The 24,090-nt window shown below is 42.7% G+C and overlaps 2 protein-coding genes across 13 annotated transcripts in view; one reads left to right on the top strand and one right to left on the bottom strand.

The window, feature by feature from the left end:
* Positions 1–13,721, top strand: part of slf1 (SMC5-SMC6 complex localization factor 1) — a 39,794-nt gene extending 26,073 nt beyond the window's left edge. For 7 of the 8 annotated variants that reach the window (XM_061673494.1, XM_061673495.1, XM_061673492.1 and 4 more), the window contains 3 exons: positions 345–437; positions 1,494–1,676; positions 12,736–13,721. In XM_061673494.1, coding sequence (XP_061529478.1) covers positions 345–437; positions 1,494–1,676; positions 12,736–13,223 — 764 coding nt within the window. In that variant the 3' untranslated portion in view covers positions 13,224–13,721. The remainder of the gene's footprint in view (positions 1–344; positions 438–1,493; positions 1,677–12,735) is intronic. The other variant, XM_061673496.1, reaches the window with a different exon arrangement.
* A 258-nt stretch (positions 13,722–13,979) lies between these two features.
* Positions 13,980–24,090, bottom strand: part of mctp1a (multiple C2 domains, transmembrane 1a) — a 141,940-nt gene continuing 131,829 nt past the window's right edge. For 4 of the 5 annotated variants that reach the window (XM_061672235.1, XM_061672229.1, XM_061672230.1 and 1 more), the window contains one exon: positions 13,980–17,025. In XM_061672235.1, coding sequence (XP_061528219.1) covers positions 16,954–17,025 — 72 coding nt within the window. In that variant the 3' untranslated portion in view covers positions 13,980–16,953. Of the gene's footprint in view, positions 17,026–18,840; positions 18,856–24,090 lie in introns of those variants that run through there. The other variant, XM_061672233.1, reaches the window with a different exon arrangement.

Below are 24,090 nucleotides of genomic sequence, written 5' to 3'. Positions count from 1 at the left end.
AAATTCGGTGGGGGAAAAAAGCGAGGGAAGTTTTCCCAACTCCATTTTAAATTCTTCCATCCTCCTTTCCCCCCCCCCCCCTTGAAAGTGCACCCCCTTTTTCTAATCCCTCTTTTTAATTCACACCTTCATTGGCAGCTTTCACTTTAGTAGTCAGGTTTTTTATTTTTTTTATTTTTTTGACGGTTGGGGAAATTTCTGTGGTATTTTATTCACCATATGGATGGAAATAATGGGATCATCATAAATTTTGATTTTCTCTCTTCGTTGTTTGGATGTGTTTGTCTCTGTGTGTGTGTGTGTGTGTGTGTGTGTGTGTGTGTGTGTGTGTGTCCTGATCGAAGGCGAAACCCTCCTCCACAGAGCATGCAAAAGGAACCAAGTGGAAACTGTGATTCAGATTCTGGCGCGCCCTGGCATCGACATCAATGTTAAAGGTAAGACTTTCTTTCTCGCGTTCACCTCGGTCTCAGCTTTGGACCCCCCACCATGATGTATTAACACAGTAGGGGAGGCAAAAAAGGAGGAATTAAGTGTACTAACGCATCCTCGTCGGGTTTAACCTTTTACTGAAATGTAAAGGGTGTCTTAAACAACAAGCCAGGCTCGGAGTCTTTAGTTTATAGATTTCTGCTGCCTGATGATATTTATTAATGACTGTCTGCTTAGGTCAAACATAATTACATTTTCATCTCCAAATGTTTCTGCTATTTCGTAAACATGCTTTAATGGCAAAAATTAACTTTACTCTCAGTAGAGGGTTCCAATTTAAAAGCACACAGTTATCTGCCAAAAAAGGCCCATGTTAGTTGGTGCACAGTAAGGGGTTAAGTTTTGTTTACTTACTTCAGAATTGGATCATTTATTCATTCATATTTAAAATGTTTAAACCATTTGTAAAAATTGCACAATGTTTTTCAACCTATTCGTAACCCACAAAAACATTTTGGACAAACTTGCTGGGTGAGCATGTATCGTTTCGCACTTTTGAGCGGCGATTTCAAGGATATTACTGTGACGTATATATGATGTGTCAATGGTCAATGTGTCATGCAGTTCACATTAGTTCTCACAGCTACTAGCTGCCTTCTCCATCAATGCAAGAGCAGCTAATACCACTTTGGCGTTTTGTCAGGCCAATTGACGATGTCGCTGGCTCAGGCCAGGGTCGTAGTTCGTCATTTGGGGGCCCAAGGGAAACACAGACACTTGCGTCACCCTCCACTTTCTTTTTTTTTTTTTTTTTTTTTTTTAAGAAAATAACAAATATTGAAGACATTTATTAACAATTATGATTATAGGGTAATGATTATGTTGTGAAATTGAACAATATTCGGAATTGTTTTTATCCTATTACAAAATATACTGTGGTAACTGACCCCTGTGGTAATGTTATTGACATAATTTTAAAAATATGGAAATTCAGACTGTTCTGGAAATGAATTTCTATTGGTGGACAACTCTGGGTAAGCATCATTTCTTTTGCCATCTAGACCACGTAGGATGGACACCTCTACACGAAGCATGTAACTATGGCAGCACTGCGTGCGTGGAGGCTTTGCTTCGTCACTGGCCCACCCCTCTCATTAATTATGTGGTGGACGGAGTTAGCCCTCTGCATGATGCCCTGCTCAATGGGCACGTGGATATCGCCAAAATGCTTCTGGAGGCTGCAGGTGGGTCAACTTCAGAGAGCAGTTTGAAGTCCCAATTGAACACAAAAGTGTGGTAGTGCTTTAAATATCCCAAAGTGAATGTCATGGTCTGAAAAGAATTGCTTTATTAATGACAACCTATGATGGATCTGAACATCAATTTGGTGGCCAGTGTGATTCTCACAGTCGGTTATGCCATTAGAGTTTTTTGCAGATGTGATTGAAATTACTGTATGTTACGTTTCATTAACCAACTTTTACCATATGTCCTCCTGTCATCCATCTACTATGCGGTGGTTTATTTAATCAAATAGCACCCCCATCTCACTGATGGGATCATATAATGTTGAAGCAAAACACTCGTCTGGCCTGTAGGCTGCCAAGAGAGCCAATCCTTTGGAATTGTCCATTTACTGTAGTTAATGATTTACTGCAGCGGTTGGCTGCATGTCACTGCTGCTGTAACTAAAGCAAGCTTTTAACTTATGTGGCCAACAAACACAGCTGAGCTTACTGACAGATGAAATGCTGTCTAAAGTTATCAGAAAGCCAATTTGATTGTAAATAGCTCTCTGCCAGTGTGAAGCCAAACAGGCTTGGAGGTGCGCAAGTTGAACAAAGCTACGCAATGGCATGTACAATCTTACCGAGAGGTAAATGGCATCAGTGCTGTTCTCATTAACTACATGAATTTTGGATCATCCACACAATTTCTTCCTAAATTGTAACGCTCGTCTTTAGAATATTTGGGCAGTCCTGCACTTGCTGCTGTTGTTTTTTTTTTGGTTTTTTTTTTTATCATATGCATGGCAATAAAACAACTACCGTAGCGACAAATCGCCTTAATTACCCATAAAAATGATACAAAATATGCCTTTGAAAAGTCTTACAAATGCCACAGACACAATAACCAACATTACTAAATAAGAATTTAGTAAGTTAAGTTATTTTGTGTATGTTGATACAGTGAATTTGAGTTTGTATTAATAAATGCCACTACCTGCAAGCTGCAATCACTGTAAAATTTTCTATACTATTTTATAGCAAATCCCCCCCCAATTCTTTTTTTTTTTTTTTTTACAAAATATCTTTTCACTTGGATGACCATTAACAATTTTAAAATGTCTCTAAAAATGCACTATTTCAACAAAGTGTCTTAACCATGGCAACCCTAAAAACCGATTATGTAATTTGTACTTCTTGGTCATAAATATAAAATAATCAAATGAAAACGGAAACAAAAACGAGAACACTTCCTTACCTTTACTCCTGTGCTTAGCTTCGCTTAAACTGGTCCGAATTGGAAAGCAAACTAGAAGTAGACCAGCATTCAAGAGTGGATTGTGTTTTTATTTAAAGGTTTCACTGTATTTTCATTTAAAAATTACACTCACCTATGCCTCTCCGTGGTTTCACTAATTATACTTAATTTGACGTGCCTTCCCCCATGAACACGTGTACATATTCTGTCCTCAGAAAATAAATTAGACTGGGATTGTTGGGTCCCGCAGAGGAAATAAAGCACTCTCTCTTACTTTGTTTTCCTACTCTTCCTGCAAAACAGGGAGATTGAGGGAATTAAAAGAGGTCAGAGGAAGCAGCCCCTGCTATGTGTAAAATTAGAGCTACAGATGCGTGTTTCTGTGTGTGTGTGTGCGCGTGTGTGTGCGCGTGCGTGCGTGTGTGCGTGCAGTGAACAGCAGACGTCTGGTCTGCAGCTTTAAAACAAGACAAAAAAATAAATAAATAAATAAAGGAGGAGAGTAGCTTCAATTGGAAACAAGCTGCAGGCTTCTCCATTCAACATGTCTCCTGACTGTCTACTCTTTCCTCACACTTGATGGCCATCTTGTCCAGCAGCTTTTGAGGAGGCGGCCCTCTTGACTCCAGGCTCTAGCGTCTCTAGTGGGCTTTTTCGCTAAACTGTATCTTGTTGGCATGGCCATCTTGAACTGATCGACTTTCTTTAAGTTTTGGCTTGAGGGGGGCACATTCAACCTGGTTACTGGAACCATTGTTTTGTTGGGGGAAAAACCTAAAAACTTATTAGACTATTTGTCACCAGATAGGAAACACGCTAGTGGGCCAGATGCCTTTTCCATGTTCCCCTTCTTTTTTCCGAGTGCCTGCTAAAGGCTCCTGGAACTATATGTTGGTTTTTTTTCTTCATCGGAGCATCACTCACTCTGTCGTCCTTGTTTCCAGCAGACAGGCTGAGCCAAACTGGCAAGGTTTGGGTTAGGCCAGAGAGGGCAACACTGAGACTGGCACGCCAACAAAGGCTTTATTTTGGAGTGATCTCACCCCTTTGTAAGTCTGTCTGCTCTGAGGCCTTGGCCTGTGTGTGTGTGTTTGTGTGTGTGTGTGTGTGTGTGTGTGTGTGTGCGTGCGTGCGTGCGTGTGCGGTGCGGTGGGGTGGGTCCCTCCAGGCTTACAGAGCTGGCAGGGAAAGGATGCCGCGGCTGAGGGCAAGGCTAACTCTCACACTCCCCTCCCTTCGTCTACCCATTGCCCAAGGCCACCCCACATGACCTGTGTGTGTGTGTGTGTGTGTGTGTGTGTGTGTGTGTGTGTGTGTGTGTGTGTGTGTGTGTGTGTGTTGAGGGGGTGGCATGAAGGCATCCATGCGTAATGCAGGTGCTTATATTTGCTGATCTACAAAAAAATATCCTGAATATCAAAAATTGGACTGATAGAATGCCAATGTCCAGTTAAGTGTGCATTTATGCATGTAAATGAGTGTCTCTGTGTGTATGTTGGTGCCTCTTGAGTTGTCAGCCATGTTTAAATTTTGCAGGTGTTCCTGATTGGAATGGAAATTGACCCAAGGTTGTGCAATTCAGACACACACACACGCAATCGCAGTGGGCATGTCAGTGTGGGGGGGGGGGAAGCACTGGGGAAATGAACAACCACCCTACACCGTACAACCTGCCACGTACTTACAAAACACTTAGGATATTGCAAATCACATAAGAAATACTATACAGTGTTCCCCTGGTGTTTGTGTGGTATAGGCACTAAGCCTTGCTATGAATAGCGAAAATCAACAGACAAAACAACTAAAGAATTGATGGCGCCCTAAAAAAGGTTTATGATTGCCTCTCGATGCCACAAGAGGGCGGCAACAACTCCTTTAATCTTAGATAGCGCTATGTCCAGACAAAATTGAGCTCCTCCCTTCACTTCAACATACACTATATTGCCAAAAGTATTCGCTCACCTGCCTTGACTCAGATATGAATTTAAGTGACATCCCATTCTTAATCCATTGGGTTTAATATGGCATCGGTCCACCCTCTGCAATTATAACATCTTTAACTCTTCTGGAAAGGATTTCCACAAGGTTTAGGAGTATGTTGATGGAAATGTATGACCATTTTTCCAGAAGCACATTTGTGAGGTTACACACTAATGTTGAACGAGAAGGCCTGGCTCTCAGTCTCCGCTCTAATTCATCCAGAAGTGTTCTATAGGGTGGAGGTCAGGATTGTGCAGGCCAGTCAAGTTAATTCACATCAAGCTCTCTCTGATTTGTGCACTGATACACGGTTCTGTTGGAACAGAAAGGTGCCATCTCCAAACTATTGACACAAAGTTGAAAATGTCCAAAATATTAGCCCCTGAGCTCCAGTGAAAGAACTCTGAATGCTTCAGCATACTAAGAGATTTTGGACAGTCAAACAGTTTGGAGATTACCCCTTCCTTTTTTCCCAACATGTCTATGCACCAGTGCAGAAAGCAAGGTCCATAAAGACATGAATGATGGAATTTGGGATGGATGAACTTGACTGGCCTACACACATAGTACTGCCCTCAACCCGATAGAACACCTTTGGGATGAATTAGAGTGGAGACCTTCTCGTCCAACATCAATGTGTGACCTCACAAATATGCTCCTGGAAGAATGGGCATGAATTCCCATAAACGCATCCCTAAACCTTGTTGAAAGCATTCCCACAAGAATTTAAGCTTTTATAGCTGCAAAGGGGAGACCAACATCATATTAAACCATATGGATTTAGAATCGGATATCAAACTTAAAATCATATGGGAGTCAAGGGAGTTTGGCAATACAGTGTAGTTCTTTGGCACCAAGATGCCACACAATGGTGCCAAAACGATACATTTATTCTAACAGGACTTTTTCAGCGAATTACAAAGGAAAATATTTAATAAGTGAATACGCAAACAGTGTATCAAGAATGTGTGGGGGAACATAGTATTGAAAAAGAGATGATCTGTTCCAGGGTTAGGGGCTCAATACATTAGTAAAAGGTTTGCCACCAATGTTCTCATTACTGATGGCGACCATAAAATTAGTCGTAGGTCACACCTCCACGTCATCGTCACTCCCAGGGAATGTCTTTGGCAGTCGACAGCGGCGAGAGGCGAATGCCCGGGCCTCTAAATAACTGGAACCCGTATGCTAAGGGAAGAAAAACCTCTACAGAAAACTGCTGGCCACATTTTTGGGGGTAGGGCAATGGGGTAATGACCTTTTCCCGTGAAAAATTCTGTGATTACTGAAACGTATTCCTGAGTAAACCTGTCGCCAAATTTTCAAGAATTCCGTGAATTATGTGGAATTGGTTGCCTAGAGTCCACTACTTGACTGTATCCAGTAGAGGTGCTGTGGATTCACTCTCCACTAGTTTGTTGTCTCAAGAAGGCATGACATTGGCCATAGGAAGTTGAGCTACATCTCAGACCGGGCCAAAGATTCACCTTCCGACAAGACAATGACACTAAGCACACAGCTAAAATAACAAAGCAATGGCTTCAGAACAACTCTGTGACCCTTCTTGAATGGGCCAGCCAGAGTCCTGACTTAGAGACCTGAAAATGGCTCTCCATCAACGTTCACCATCCAACCTGACAGAACTGGAGAGGATCTGCTAGGAGGGATGGCAGAGGATCCCCAAATCCAGGTGTGAAAAACTGGCGATCATTCCGCAAAAGATTCATGGCTGTATTAGCTCAAAAGGGTTCTTCTACTAAATACTGAGCAAAGGGTCCTAATACTTATGGCTGTGTGATAGTTCAGTTTTTCTTTTTTAATAAATTGCAAAAATTTCAACAATCCCGTTTTTATTCTGTCAATATGGGGTGCTGTGTGTACATTAATGAGGGGGGAAAGTGAACTTAAATGATTTTAGCAAATGGCTGCAATATAACAAAGAGTGGAAAGGTTAAGGGGCTCTGAATACTTTCCGTACCCACTGTACATGGCTGTTCCAATTAAACATATATACACCCAATTGGAATAGATCACGTCACATGTAAACAATTGACCAGAAATCTCCATTCGGAATGATTTAAATCGGAATGACGAAAAGGTCTCTATGTAAAGCCAGATTACGTAAACCTGATGGACTTCGTGTTTCACCCCTCTGCGTCCATGCTTCAGAGGAATAGCGCTCTTGCGAAGCCATCATTTGCCAATTGAACCATATCCCCTTACCAAGGCCAAACAACCCTAAATGACTTTTGGGGTGGGGGGGGGCATAGCAATGGTGATGAAAGAATATATCTAGTGGATGTCATTAATTAAATGAATACAAAAATGCTGGATACACTGTCCTGATCTGCAAATAAAGTTAATATTCCTTTGTGGAAATTTGTGTACTACTTTTGAGTTAAGTTGATAATGGGTGTTTTTACAACCTCATGGAGGGCTTTGTGTTGTATGAATGAAGCCTTGTGTCAGTGACAAGCTGAGTACATCCCACAGTGTGCGGGGGCTGTTGTTCTTTTGATTCGTTCAGTTCCAAAGGCCACCTCTAGCTCACCTTTAAATGATCACAACTCACGAGCGAGAGCGGGAAGCTCGGCGAGGATAGTGTGCAAAATGGAAGAATCCACCCGAAGTTAATTCAAAAGTTTGACTTTGCCTTCACAATGTCAAAGGCTTCTTAAAAAAGCCAGAGAAGAGGCTCTGTTTTAATGGCACACTCATTTTCCACAACCTTGGTAATGTTGAAAACTCTTCGAAAAGGAACAGTTTACAGTTTGTCGTGAGAAGGAGTCATTTATGTGGCCTAACTCAGGGAAACAGCGATGTTAATGATAGAAATAATAGGGGGCCACCTAGTTTCCAAATTCGGTTTGGAAATAGAAATACAGTTTGTGTCTAGGAATTTCAAATTTTGTTACAAAAAAAAGGGGCGTGGGGGGAGTCATTTATGGAATTATATCTTGCACTTTGATAGGATGTTTGAACCAGTTAAGTGTCAGGTAAGGTTAGGCTAGCTTTGGCAGCAATGAAAAACAGTATTTTATTCTGAAATGAGGGGATCCCGAGGTGATCCCGAGGCATACCCAGGCCAGCCGAGAGACATAGTCTCTCCAGCGTGCCCTGGGTCGTCCCCGGGGTCTCCTCCCGGTGGGACGTGCCCGGAACACCTCACCAGGGAGGCATCCTAATCAGATGCCCGAGCCACCTCATCTGGCTCCTCTCGATGTGGAGGAGCAGCGGCTCTACTCTGAGCCCCTCCTGAATGACCGAGCTTCTCACGCTATCTCTAAGGGAGAGCCCAGACACCCTGCGGAGGAAACTCATTTTGGCCGCTTGTAGCCGCGATGTTGTTCTTTCTGTCACGACCCACAGCTCGTGACCATAGGTGAGGGTAGGAACGTAGATCGAAAGGTTTGTGGCCGCATTTTAGGCTACATCTCTGGAAGCCGCTATTGTAGTTCTCTAGGGTAGCCTTGGTGTTGCTTCAGGGTGCTAGCTAGCATCTTCCAGTGGACAGTGATGTCGTGCCCCTGGCTGAGGTTCACTCACCGGCCCTACCACTGTTTGCAGGCAGCGATGGGGAAGAGAGGATGCTTAGCTTCTCCTCAGACCAGAGACACAAAGACTGAGCACTGCATCTTCTTTTCCTCCCTCTCGGCCTCTTTTTACGCCAATTTTACCCCTCCTCCACTCGGGCTTTTATATTCCTTGTCTTCGCCTGCCCTCTAAAGGCCAAAGGACTTTGCAGTGTGTGTGTATGAGTAGATTGCGTCTGGCTGGTTGGAGTTCGCGCAGCATGTGAATTCCTTTGCCATAGCTGCAGAGGACACACACAAACACGCACGCACGCACAGGATGGTGTAATTACCTTGTGCTCCGGTGTAATCCCCCAGCTGCCGTATTTATCTCCACCGCAACATGTGACACCCACTGCCAAACTGAATGCTCTTCACCTGCCAGCCCATAACTGTGTGTATGTGGGAGTGTATAATCAGCATTGTGTTACGTCTGTCAATAAAGAAGTCATTTGACACTAGTTAGCGTGAGTAATGACCTCTTTATGCGGTTAGACAGTTGTAGCGTCATATCGGCCAAGTGATTTGTAGTCAATGATGGATCACAGAAAGGAGCATTAGTTGCTGGATTCCAGTAAGTGTTAGGCTGGATTTGCACTACAGGTCCAAGTGGACAAGTCAAATGTCGTGCCTTTCATTCAAATTTATTTAAATGTGTTATGTTACATATAGTTCTGGATGATGCTGTGGTACACTCGCCTTGAGTGCATGCAGCGTGGGTTCGGATAACCCGTGCAAATTCCACACAGGAAGGCCTGAGCCAAGATTTTAACCCCAAACCGTAGAACTGTGAGGCAGACATCCTAACCGCTAGTTCACTGTTGTGGTTAAACTGAACGTATGAATCGTGTTTTGTAAGTCGAGTGGTAATTTAATGAGACATGTTGGTCTTAAGGTAAAAGCCAACACGTAGGTGGTGAATGGTAATGAAAAGGGAGAATTCTGTGAGGCAGGCAAATATGCAAGGCCAACAAAAAGTATGCACACGCGCATTTAGCTTTCAGGGTGACACATTCAAATGCGCAGACGCACAGTGAGTATCAGTATTATACGCACTTTGCGCCCAGAGCCATGCTGCAGGGGCCCCTCGCCTCCCCACACCAACGTCATCTCTGCTTGCAGTCTGCCTGTCAGCTGCTGTTGACACTGTGACAGCAGGCTACACTGCAAGACTTGAACTCTCTCAGTCTTTTGCATCTCTGATGATGTCAGGCTAACAGACATCTAAGAGAGACACGGGTGATCATTGTACTATTTGTTTGGGGTTTTAATGGTTGGTTACCATACACACCATAAGATGAGATTTGATGGCTTCTGGTCTAAGGGACCGGGATAGGGCTTTGGCTAGATGTCCTTGATCGATCAGTTAACCGATTGTATTGTTTAGATGGGAGTATGTATGAATGTTCTGGACTCATATTTCAATTCTTGTGTTGTATTGAACAGAATAATGCTAGCAAAGGCTTGGGTCCTTGTAACTGAGTTTCCCATAGCCAAAGTCATGTTGTTTTTCTTTAGGCCACAAACAAGTTGAGTGAATTGGCTGCACCTCAGCTACTCCATTTTTGCCTCAGTTGATTCTAGAGATGATTTGTGAAGAATCCCACAAATTCACCACAATTAAAGACAATATCTTACTTTAAACATTTGGGTTGCAAACATTCAGGTCAGCCGTATGAACAGACAGCCGTGTAAAAGTTTTGTTCAGAATACGTCCAAGTCCTACTCCAGCAAATCCATGTCACGCCCAGAACCTCAGTTTGGTAAAGTGTTCGCTTGTGCTCTAAATGTTCAGATATTTCTTTTTCATATTTTTTGCAAGCAGTGATGGGCACCGCTTATCCTCATGTTCATGCAAGAGAAGGCTATAAATCTTTTTGAGGATTTAAAGGTTAAGACTGGGGAAGACACTGTTGATGAGACCTTTTTAGCAAGTCATGGCTGGTTTAATCGGTTCAAGAAACGTGCCAATGTGCGCTGTGAGTGACGCCAAAAAAGCGTAATGATCGTATTTGTACAACCCCAATTCCAATGAAGTTGGGACAAAAAAATCCACATGAACAAAAAATCCACATAAACATAAATAAAAACGGAATACAATGATTTGAATCTACGTTGTAGAAAAATGGCGAAGACTTGTGAACAATTCAAGATACAAATAGCCATTTGGAATATAAGGTGTGTTTAAGTAGGATATGTAGTAGGAATGTAATTTATTATGCCTATCCAAACAAGGGCTTCCATTCTGATTATCCCTTCACATATACAGTATCTATTCTCGCCATTCAACAATCCATCTGTCTAACACCAAAACTGTAGAACACTAAAGTATGTGACGTGATTCTACTTTGCTCGGGTAGCATTTACAAGATTGTTTTTTTGGGTTGAACTACTACATAATGTGCCCTGGATTGAGTGGCAACCAGTTCAGGGTGTAATCCGCCTCAAGCCCGCCAGCTGGGATAGGCTCCAGTTCCATGTGATCCTGAACAGGATAAGCGGTTTAAAAAAAATAATAATAATAAATTGATCTATGGACGGGTAATACATTATGATTTATTTGACACCAAAATATAGGGAGTACTGTATTCAAGTTCTGGTAACTGTTTCAGTTCTGGCTTCAGTCCTGTATGCCCACACCCATGTCAAAAATACTGTAGTTTTACTGTTCTGGCAAAAGAAGCAGAGTCCCTGTCCCAAATGAAAGGCAAAAGGACAAATTTCCCTTTTATCTTGTCTCCTGTTTGATCAAACGTGTGCTCTTATGTCCTTGACCACTGCGCCAGTTGTTTGACCGATGCATTTGAAAATGTACTCTTATGTAAAGCTTTATGTAGAATAATTCCACAGGTTTTGCAGATTGCAGGTTTTTGGCAGCACTAAAACGTAGATGAGCACTGACCTTGTGAGCTACTGCACACGCCATTAGTTCCTGTCCATTTTTTAAAGTGTCATTTTCGAACCAAGTGACTTTTGTAGCTTTTTACATTTTCCACCACAAATGCATCGTCGGTTGGCAACAACTCCCAAAATGGCTTTTAACAGCACTTCACCTGTTTGTGAGTCACACATCGAGCCGTACGCTCGCTCAAAAGTGGCGAGACTTGAGCGGTCAAGTGGCCTCGAGAGCAGGTGGTATTGAAATGCAAACAAAAGGGTCCGCACTTGACTCACAGGCCCGATGCTGTCGGTCTGGCGCCATAAAAATGGACCTGCAGTCAGCATTGGATTAAAGCTGTTGGTCCACTTTTTTATTTTATTTTTTTAAATCCAACCCAACACAGAGGACTATTGGTTAGCATATCTGCCTCTCAGTTCTGAGCTTATGAATCTCATGTGGAGTTTGTATATTCTCCCTGTGCTTGTGTGGGTTTTCTCTGAGTACTCTAGCTTCCTCCCACATTCCCCCAAAATGTGTGAATACTACTACAGTAATCCCTCGCTAGTCAATATATAGCGGTTCACTTATTGCGGAATCGGTGTATTGCTGATTGATTTTTTTTTTTTTTTTTTTAATATAAATAAATTGGTCAGTGCAGTGCAGTTACCCACCTGCACATCTCTGCTACAGTCAGCTTTATTGGCTGTATGATTTTAATGTGGCAATAATGACCCACATTAAGTCAATTTTGCTAATATTTTTCACAGTAAAAAAAAAAACATTACTGAGTAAACTCAACTCATACTTTTGATAAGTCACCAAATTGCTTGGCGATACAAAGACCATGACCTGAAAGCCACTGTCTAAAACACAAGCCACAGTCAGAGTTTTATGAAATAAATGTAATATATTTGTTGGGCCAAGGGACAAATAGCTAATACACACACTTATGACAATATTGACCGAATAAATGCAAGTAAAAAGCAATGTTAAAAACATCACTGCAATGACTTCTGGGTTCCCATAATGCTTTTTGCTGACTACATTGCCAGGACCATCATTGTGTAGAACGGTGCCAATGCTTAAAGCAGGAAATCGCCTGTTCACACCATGTCCGCATGGGCTGTTGTTCATGTCATTCAAACAGAGCACACCTGCCTTTACTAGGCATCTACTTATGTAGAGCATACGGTCGGTGACTTCAAGTGGACAGACAAAATATTTGCACCTCTCTAAAGTATCTAGCACACAGGTTAATACTGCACCTTCTGCCATCGAGTGGAAGACCGTTGAATTGCTCTGGCTGTCACTATATTTCTCTGGCATAGATACAGATGATGAAAAGGAATACATTCTATAAATACTCTATATGGTGGTCTCTTCTAGGTTCTGAGCTCCTCCAGCAAGCAGATGAAAAAGGCCGCACCACATTGGACCTCACCTCCGACACAAGTGAGAGGGCGGAGCTTATCCACAGCGCGCAAGTGGGCGACTCCAAGCTGAACTCTGCAAAGGTGTTGAACCACGCCCTCCTGGAAGCGGGGTCCTGTATGCTAGTACACCTCCTCGTGTGCTACCAGCAGGAAAAAGGCCTGCCCGGCTCTACGCTTGCTAGCGACGTGGGGCACACGCTGGTACGGGGCCTGGAGGCACACCCCCTCCAAAGAGTGACACTTGGCTGGACGGACCAGCGAGCGGTGAGTCTTGCGGATGACACCCACACGCTGCTGGAGCTGGCCAGAGGAAAACACTCGGGACAGGTTTGCGAGGCGGTGAAAGCGTATGAAGGAGAGAATACAGTGATCCTCATGGTGATCCTGGGGAGTATGCAATCTAAAGGACAGACCCTCTTAGCAGAAGTAAACAGATATTGAGAGATAACGTACCTAGTCATGTTATCAATCAAATTATATTGAGAAGATGCCTGGAGGCATATTTTTGCACTTTTCTTTTTACTTTTGTGCCACATAAGTTTGGATTTTCAAAAATATTCATCCACTTTTACTACCTCAAGCTAGTTTGTGTTAGTTAGTTTATGCACATGCAGCTGTGAGATTTTTTTGTTAATCTCGAAATAAAAATACAGTGGTTATCTCAATATTGCATCTAAACTTAATGTGTTTACAGAACGGTTTAGTTCAGTAGCTAATTCAATGAGTATTATTAGGCAGATTTAATTAAAAAAATACTTCAGGTAGGAAATTCCTGCCTAATTTCTATATTCCTAATAATATACAATATTGAAATTTCAGATTGTAAATTGTGTTTTCTTTAGAAGTAAGCCATAATTATCATAGAAAAATCTTGAAATATTTTACCGTGTGCTTTGAATGAGTTTCACTTTTTGAATTCAACTACTGAAATAAATTGTGTTCCACTCCACAATGTTCTTATTTATTGAGGTGCAGCTGTAATACTGGCATACACAATTCCTTTAGGGACACATACACGATCTAATTTGAACTAATAGAAGAGCTCCGTTAAAATTCTACTTTTAAAATAACAAAGGTCACTTTTAATTGAGTGCTGTAGCACCTTGCTGCTTATTTTAGAAGGCAACCTAAATATGGTACCGTTTTATTGTAATAGTCTTTATTTAAAATTTCCATACAGAATTCCATTGGATTGCAAAGATGTCTTTAATGTTGCTTTCGAGTCTGGTCACAGTTTCTATGCCAGACACCTATAAAGAACACATTGGCATATTTCAGACTAGTAAAGATAAAAACACATTTATTGTCATGTTTCTCTTCTTGGACATCCATCAGATGTGTTTCATTTGCGCGAGACAAGAGTTGATTTGTTGAAGTGAGCCAGCCCACCTGAGCTCCTGCAGTCTTTCTGCGGTCACACGTTGCCACAGGTTGAACACATGACAGTGATGTCGCAGGCAGGCACAAACATTGCAGGCAGACACACAAGAAAAAGACACCTTAGAAAAGGAGGCAGGCATACAGGTACTTTACAGTGTCAATAGCAGACCATCAACAAGCATACTGTATAAAATACAACCATCATTCAATAAGGACTTAGCTATGTACATGTAGAGTTAAAAAATAAATAGTCTCATTTCAAGTGGGTGCAAATAAGAGTTGTTGTTTTCTTTCTTCTTTACAGTCTGATGATACATTCATTTGTAGCAGGGGTGTCCAAACCTTTTCTTCCAATGGCCAAAGACAGAAAAATGGAAGGACGCAAGGGCCACTTTGACATTCTTCACCTTCTTTATTTGATGTGTGGTTGGTGGAAAACAAGGATGTGAGACATGATAATGAATATCTTATTCGAGTGTATAAAGTAAGTAGCAGCAGGCAAACAACATGGGTCTTTTGTGAATATTATTATAAGCAGCGGGCTGCAAATGGCTCCCGGGCTCTCGTTTGGACACCCCTGTTTATAGCTTTGCAATGCAGACAAGACATTAAACACTTTGGTTGGCTTACAAATGTTGCCGAAAAAGTGTTGTCAAATAAATCCAGAAATTGCTGGGCACACCAACAGTGTTGGAACACCAGTACACATACAGGAAGTCAAAATAGATGAAATATGGCATCGCAGCTGTACCAGCTTCTACAATCTTTTGACAAGATTTCGACAGTGTGTCTGTGGGATTCCCCCACCAAGGCTCTCTTCTGGCTCACTCTTTTCGAGCTTAAATCAGGAATCGCAAGTTCTTCCACACACTCATCAAGCATAACTAAATGAACCTCACTTTATGCGCTGGAACACTGAATGCACTTCCATATTACAAAATTGCACAACAGGAACGCCTCACGGAACGCATCGGTCAGAACAAGACACGCTACATACGCAAGCCCTGGAATTCGCTAGAAATGACTGCTTCAAAATAAAATGGGTGACTTCCTGTTCAACTTCATGGATGAGTTCTTAAGACTTATATTGTGTGTCCTGTTATGGTACACGTCCACCAAATTTCATGCTCATCACGGAAACTAGCAGGGATCTCTCCTTCCAAGTAACGTGAGCTACTATATTCCCACCGAGGCGCAACTGGCAACATCCCTTCATACGAGGGCGCTCACGCACACCACAGTGAGGGAAAACGCAGGAGAATGTATGATGGAGTCGGGATGAGAGGAACAGAAGCTACGCATCAGTATACACAGCTGCAGGGGACATCAAGTAGTAACACAACAAGAGTGAAAAGAAGCCAACTTATGTTTTATTCTGTAAACACGCAAAACTACTGCAAGCAAAAACGCCTCGCACAACAAAGTTTGAGGTGGGGTGGATGGAGTGGGCGGCCTGGGGCGCAGCATCACGCACGGCGTGTCTGCGCTGTGTGTGTGTTGTGTGCGAGTTCTGAGAGTAAGCACCTGCTCAAATGGGACGTTACGTTATCACGCGTGAACAAGTAGCTGCACACTTAGTTCACGTGTGATCTCGAAGCTTGTGCCATCAGAAAGGTCAGCGTGTGTTGTGTGGAGCTTCTAACTCCCACTTTGTGTGTTTTGTGCGTGCATGGACCCCCGCTATTCACAGAGGAATTTCTAAAATGCTTAAAAATCTTAAGTTGTACTTAAAACATTGCCATATAGTTGAAGGTTTTATGATTGTGACAGTTTTAGTCTGGAATTAATTCACTTTAATTATTGCCAAGGGGAAACATTTTGGAGTCAACCAGCGTCATGGAATGAATTGTGTTTGACTGCGGAGGTTCCGCAGGAGAAAGGATTAGTAGCATACACATATGCAAAAAGAAAAAAAAAGTGTTGTCACCAACCTCTTAATTAATGAATTAATCAATTGCTGGTTGGGCAATGGTTACAATCCTTGAATCTTAATTATTCATCTTACTGAGCTGTTTTGGACAACTGAATGATTGGATGATGATTTTTGTGGGAGGAGTTTGGGGATTGCCCTTTTTCTGCTCCTCAGTGCGCAACGCAAGGTCCATAAAGGCATGCTTGGATGAATTTGGTGTGGAAGAACTTGAGCTCAATCTGTACGGGATGAGCACCATCAAAGATTGTGAGCGAGGACCCTCTCTCGGGTCCAAACATCAGTAATCAGTCACAAATAAAAGTAAAAAAAAAATCCCAGAAACAAGTGAGAAATTATTGTGTGTTGAAGCCAAACTGCCTTTAAAAAAATATATATTCCGTGTGTGTTTGATGGGAGTTCGGTATAGTTCAATCCAAATGGTTGCCATTGAATGTGGCGTCATTAGTGGGAGAGGAAGACAACATGAGGTGTCTCAGTGCCTTTTTAACAACGCAATAACTTAAAACAATGAAAATTACAGTATTAGTGAGGCTTGTTTTCTGATAAATAGGTTTTGGCGCGAAACAAAGTGAGAAATGAGAAAGCGTAATGTAGTTTAGTGTGACATCCGTCTTTTCCCCCCTCTTTTAAAATTAATGAGCAGAAAAAGGGGGATACGAATGATCCCATTTCTTTTTCCAAAAATTAATCTTCAAGAGCTTGTAATGGATACCAGACAGAAAGGACGAGGTGCGGGGGTGAGGAAGTTGTAGCTGAGCAGGAAGTTGTAGCTGGGCTACGTTGGTTCCCGACCGGCTGCCTCTGCTCCTCACAGTCCAGTAATGGAGCAGCACACAGGAAGTCGACCAGGGAAGACTTCTACCCGGGGTTGTTTTTCTTCCTTTTATTTGGACTGGGATTGGGATCTAGTTTGAGTTCTCGGTACTGCACCTGTTAAAACACACACACGTAAGTACACAAGACAAACACGCGCGCGCGCACACACACACTAACACACCGCCCGGTGAGGTGGAGTGAGCAAAGGATGCTTAAATAGCACACCAAGCCTCCAGAGCCTCTCTGACTCCAGCTGTGTGGAGCAATGGCCGCAAGGAAGGGATTACAAACTGATTATAACACACACAAACACACACTGTTCAGCCCTCGGAATATACATAAACACATGCTTCCACAGATGTGAAACAGTGGCCTAAGGGAAGCGATCACACAATCAAATAGAGGACAGGGCAAGGGCTCATGGGAAAGCCTGGGAGAGACAACAGTCATCATGAAGAGAGCAAAGGAGTGGAGGGACAAAGCACAAAAACACATTGAAGGGTTACAATGTGTTTTTGCCCATGTTTGGATTTAAAACTTTTTTTTTTTTTTTTTTTTTTTTTTTTTTTTACTAACCACACATGAATTTTGTGGAGTTGATTAGCAATACTGGCGGCACGGTGGTCGACTGGTTAGCACATCTGCCTCACAGTTCTGAGGACCGGGATTCAAATCCCGGGCCCGCCTGTGTGGAGTTTGCATGTTCTCATCGTGTCTGCGTGGGTTTTCTCCGGGCACTCCGGTTTCCTCCCACATCCCCAAAACATGCATGCTAGGTTGATTGAAGACTCTAAATTGCCCGTAGGTGTGAATGTGTGCGCGAATGTTTGTTTGTTTATATGTGCCATGAGATTGGCTGGCGACCGGTTCAGGGTGTAGCCCGCCTCTTGCCCGAAGATAGCTGGGATAGGCTCCAGCACGCCCGCGAGCCTAGTGAGGAGAAGCGGTACAGAAGATGAATGGATTACCAATACTGTACTTTTGCACTCGACGTATCTTAGCGAACAATGCTTGTCGACGATTGTAAGACAAAAACAAAGAAAAGGAGCAGACTTTTTTGTGAAAATTATCTGAAAGTGGCAATTGCCAAGGTGAAAGGCAAAAGTCACTTTCATTTTCAGTAAATTTGCATCGAACTGAATGATGTTTTTGTTTGGAATGTGTGTGGAATTCATGTTTTGTGCGCAAAATAAAATATATACCCGTTTTGAATTTGAAATAAACCATATTTTATATTTCCAATTCGAAATTTTCCAATTTATTTGTCCAATTCGAATGCGTGCATGAAACTTGCGTTTGTTGAGTACCCCCACTAAGGTTAAGAACCACTACTGTACGTACTGTATATAGTTGCTTACCTATACTGATGGACTGATTTAGCCTCATCCATCCATCCATTTTCTCTGTATGTGAGGCAGATGTGCTAACCAGTCGTCCACCGTGCGGCCCTGATTTAGCTTGTTTAACAAATTAAAAGTAAAGAATGTCAAAGTGGCCCTTCCAGCTTTTTTTTTTTTTTTTTTTTTTTTTTCCTCTTCCTGTATGCTGTCATCGAAAAAAACAACAACATTTGGACACGTGTCTTAAATGATGGACATTTAGACACACGAGCTTCGCAGTACCTCAGTACACTTCTACACACACGCTCATGCATGCGTCCATGACAATCCCGACAGATCACTGATCAGAGCTCGCCACGGAGTGAGCAACCACATCAGCAGAGCCAGTCTGCGGGATTCCTGTGGGGCGGATGCACTGTCGGCTACTCCGGCTGTCTGTCTGACTGACTGACGTCCTCTGTGATGCTCCGCACAGACAACAACTTGGCGTCAGTATGTTCGCCGTGTTCTACGTCGTGGTGGACAAGCGTAGCGAAGTCTCTGATGAGTGATGGCTGAACAAGCCTTCATCTTCTTCTGCTGCTGGTTTGGGGAAGCTCTATCGCTATACACCGCACGAGGACGAGAATGCATACATGTATATACTGTATGCATGCACAAATATGAAGACTGTCACAAAATCAACGTTGTGTCTCCCTTTTGTCAGTTTGTATCTCATTTAAAAAATGTACAATTGCTTAGAATGGCAGATCCAACATGTTCCACTGTGCAGGTTGTTCTTCAATAGAATTATGTAAGCTTTCATGCCAATGATAATGCAGTGTAATTAGTATTAGTTTTTGTTGTCATTCCAAACACACGTTAGGTTGACTGAAAGCTCTACTTTGTCTGTAGGTGTGAATAAGATAAGATAACCTTTATTAGGACCATAATGGGAAAATCTTTAATGAAATTTTAATGTGAGTGTGAATGGTTGCTTGTCGATTAATCAGGGGCGTTAAACTCATTTTCATTGCTGACCACATTGTAGTTACGATTATCCTCAAAAGGCTGTTACGACTGTTACGACATCATAAATATAAAGTTACCTAATCATATTATTACATATACACATTTGTGAGTACATTTGATCATTATCATTTACTGCATATTTTTTACAACAAATTGAATTTGAAATCTGAAGTCAGAGAAAATAGAGAAAACCATACAGTATATTTCAATTGCAACTATTGTTCAATTCATGCTAACGTGTTTTGGAGAGGGAAAATGTTTGTAATAGCTGCAAAAAGTGAAGAAAAATATGCAATTTCGGTACAGACTGCCAAAATAAAAAGAATAGATCCATTTAGAAAGTAGTAGATACACTTGATTTGCTCTAGTGGGCTGCAAAAAAATTATGTGGCGGGCCGGATACGGCCGCCGGGCCTTGAGTTTGACACCTGCGGGAACCGGTCCAGGGTAAACCTCGACTCTCGCCCCAACCAGCTGGGACAGAATCCAACTCACCCACGACCCCTTAAGAGATGCCTTATCCCCCAAACATCTTGGACGGCAAACAAAGGACACTAGAATTGTTCAGGCACGGTGAAACTCGAAAGAACCTGTTGCATCAAGACTGCCGTGGTTCTAATCTCAATGCTCCTCGGTGTCAATAAAAGGCACACTTGACATGCGGACAAATACTGGAAACACTGATAAAGAAGCACAAGCGCAAGGAAATAATCCAGGTGGAGAAAACAAGAGAGGGGTAATGGACAGAAAGATAGTAGGAGGAAGGGCAGACAACTGAGTGAGCAACAAAGGAAAATGGACGGGGGGGGGAAACAATGGGAGCAAAGAAGAGAGTGGGCGAGACGGACAGGGATATGTGGACACCCGTCTGATGACAGATACTGTTCTCATGTGGGTGTGGATCCTTTTATAGCGCTGCCAACTAAAGCAGACAACGGGGGGAAAACCCAGAGGGCTGAGTGCAGTTTATATGACCTGGTGTGTGTGTGGCAGCTCTCTTGTCAGCCCAGAACAGTCCTGGCAGACTGCCAACATAGACAGCCATCAGTGACAAAGGTGCAGTGATGGGTGAACAAACGAATGAATCAATACCTACGAGATACGTCGACGGAACCAAAATGTTCTCACGAGATTTTAGCAGAAAACTGCATTAAGTCGTGAGTAATATGTGTTCATCTAATCTGTTCAAACGAGACGCTTTCAACTAACATAATGTAAACACCAGTTTGCTTGTATGATCCTCAATTGCGATTTGCCTCGGCTTTGCAAGTATGACCTCCGACCTAGTCACGCCAAACACCAAGCGATGCGGCCAAACATGACTAAAGCGGTCCATCGTGGAAGAAAAAAAACACAGTCGAGGACCAGGCGATTACCCTCACACATATAACCAACTTGTTGTAACGAAAAAAACTGTGATCCCTGGTGTTTCTTTAGAGGCGCCACATAAAACTACTGCATTTAAAACAATATTTTTTTTTTTTTTTTTATTGAACCATCAACAACATGACACGATTGTCAAAGAACAAGCGGATTGCCCTGATCGCTGTAGCTGTATTATAACAAGACAAAGAGAGGAAAAAGGTCAAGAAATATGGGACCACACTCGTGTATTTCGGCAACAAGAGACTCTCCCCACTTCGCTTTTTACAAATTATAGCTACAGGTACTGTACATTCATTCGTTCATCTTCCGTACCGCTTATCCTCACGAGGGTCGCAGGCGTGCTGGAGCCAATCCCAGCTGTCTCTGGGCGAGAGGCGGGGTACACCCCGGACTGGTCGTTGGGCCAATCGCAGGGCACACATAACTAAACAACCGTTTGCACTCACATTCACAGGTACAGGCAATTTAGAGTCTTCAATTAACCTACCATACATGTTTTTGGGATGTGGCACAGGCAGGGCTGGGCCTTGAACCCGGGACCTGAGGCAGATGTGATATATATATATATATATATATATATATATATATATATATATTCTGTATTGGTGGTGGTCAGCTGGATCTTGCTTCATATCTGTAAACATATTTGTTGTGCTCATGTGATACTACATAGCGTTTTTGATTGGTCGTTACATTTACGACATTGCAACGCCATTCACCTGCGATTCAAATTTCAAAACGCAGCAAAACTAGTGGCCGATGGTCGGCCACTCATGAAAACCAGTTGCTCAAACCCGCAGACTGCGTGACAGCTCAGTGGCATTCTGTCGCATCGCTTGGTGTGCGGTGGGCCTACAGCCTTAGTCTAAAAAATTTCAAACTTTCCACTCTTCTAAATTGCAGCATAAATACAAATCCTCATCAAACATATACAGCCAACTCATCACAAAAAAAACAAACCCCCCCCAAAAAAACAGGATCTCCAATGGTACACTGCTAATTTCTACATATTCTTGTTAACAATCTTCGGTAAAGATACAAAAGTAGGACAGCTATTGTACAGAATCCCAGGCTGTTAGCAGTCCCATTATATGGCCAAACGCCTACAACAGCAGAAAAAAAAAAGAAAGTGGCAATTTAAATCCGCACACTGACATTCCTGTCCAAACACAAAAACTTTGCGTACACATACAAACAAAGAAAAGTTTCCATGTCGGTAAAAAGAAGCGAAGGGGATTGACAAAAACAAAAAGGTGAGGGGGAAAAAAACAACAACAATATCTCAATCAAACAAGCTTTTTCTCTCTGTGAAGAGCTGCCAGCCGGGAAAGAAAAGAACGGGGCTTTTGCGTCACAGGTTCAATTCCACCTCACAGGTGACAGGCCCGCCTGATGCTATACCCTTGGCTCCCTGCTTGCCTCACCTATAACAACATACACGGCAAAATAATGCAGACAACAAGCGCTAGTTAAAGTACAAAAGAAAAGAAAAGGCAGCGGAGGCGAGGAGAAAGTGGGGCGTTAGCAAAACAAAAGAAAACAGCAATTGGGTGAAAGTAAAATGTGGCGAGCACATAAGCAATTTGGTAGCGCGAGAGGCAAGCTTGAAGGGAACACCGACAACAAGAGAGGCGGTGGGTAAAGACCCAGCAGTGCTCAAAGGCTGCTCCACCCTCGCTCCTCTCCCAAATGTTGACAGTACAAGTGCAAAACAGACTTTGAAGTGCGCTCGGCTGAAGGGGCGCCGTGTACTGCGCCTCGCTTAACGGTGTTACCCACAAAGCATCCGCAACCTGCCGCTCTGCCTCACCCGCTGTCTCTCAGATTGAACCGTTGACAGTGGTTTGATTATGCCAGTGTGGGCAGACGAGGCGCAAGTTAGGTGGGTGGCCGTGGGGAAAAGAACATGCCAGTGGATAAATTCAGCAAAGAATGGCGTGGGGAAACACAGTTTAATCATTCTGGGTACAGTATAGCTAAAGTGACAGCATAAGGGTTTTAAATGGCTTCAAGCAGAGGCAACTGTGTAGAGTTCAAATGTGAAGATTGTAGGATTCAGCACTCTGCTGTCAAGAGAGAAACGACATGTCAAGGTGACACAAGCTGGTGAGAAAACAAGAAATAAAAGTTCGGAGTCCTCTTCTGCCGTTTCACACACTGAATGGAAACTAATTGTCCAACCAAAAGTTTGAAGTTGTCACATAAGGACAAAGCAAAGGTGAACGAGACCCCTAGTGGATGTGGGCAATAGCATCTGGCAACACATCATCCTTTAACTATCTTGCCTTTGACCCCTTTATACACTCAGAGGGTTTAAGCCCGTCCATAAATGTTGTCTAAAAATATTAACCCAACTCCCCGCTGTTCATTACATGCTAAATTGGAATCTGTGCTTATTTTTGTACTGGGGCTCGATCGAGCACCTTTATACCAATCATAAACGGCCACTTGGCATGCTAATTGCACTGGCCTCACTTACGTACTCCCCAGCTCACACGGCTAATGGTGTCGTAAAACATGATATTGCACTGACACCTCCCAAACGTCAGGTAGAGAAGACTAAGCCCCATAAAGGTGCTCGTCTTGGTCACGTTTGAGAGGACAAGAACTCCCTGATCATGTCCGTAAAGGGGGCGTACAATCGTACTTGATCTACATCAATAGACTTTTCTCCGATAGAAGCAGTGGCCCTTAAATGTATGCATACTTACCCACCAAGTCACTCTTGAAAACGCTGCCCACAGAGAAACTGGATTGAAGAAAACTGTTCAAGTGGTAAAACTGTCACCCTATTGCGGCCTCGACGCACCACTGGAGATGTCGACTTACACGAGTGTTGGACAGAGGTATTACTTGGCTTGTGCCACTCGTTTGTGATGTGAAAGAAAGGACAAGATACTGTACCCAACAAGCCAAAAATTCAAAGAAACATGACTATATTGCAAGACAGAAAATATTGCATCAATTCAAATATCACGTCATATAGATGGTGGCATATTACAGCAATCATGCAAATATGTCCGCATAAGAATGACATCAGAGCATTGTGATTGGTTGATGAGGATAATTTTGAGGCAACGCCATGACTGTATTCCCACATCATTGGTCTCTCAGCAGTGAGCTTGCCTTTGTCCAGTAGTTCAAACCAAAACATTAAAATATTTCTGCAACAATAAGTGTTCTGTCTGAGAGAAGAAGAAAAAAAGCTCACTTCGCCCCAAAATGCACATTTTGTTCTTTTACTGACTTCAAATGTGTTGAATAGCACAATTGAATGGGCACAAAACTTCTGCCTCTCATTAAAATGTATTTTTACTCATTTCTTATTTACAATGTTTTGCCTTAACTGGTTAATTGCCTTAATTATGTCAGAGAAGTCTTTTTAAACCAAGTACCACATCAAAAAAATACTTAGCTCTCCAAGTACCACCATCATGACCAA

This window comes from Phycodurus eques, chromosome 3 (assembly GCF_024500275.1).
Source record: "Phycodurus eques isolate BA_2022a chromosome 3, UOR_Pequ_1.1, whole genome shotgun sequence".
In the NCBI taxonomy this organism is placed as follows: domain Eukaryota; kingdom Metazoa; phylum Chordata; class Actinopteri; order Syngnathiformes; family Syngnathidae; genus Phycodurus; species Phycodurus eques.
Note: the sequence above shows the minus strand (reverse complement) of the source record. Positions and strands in the feature narration are given on the sequence as shown.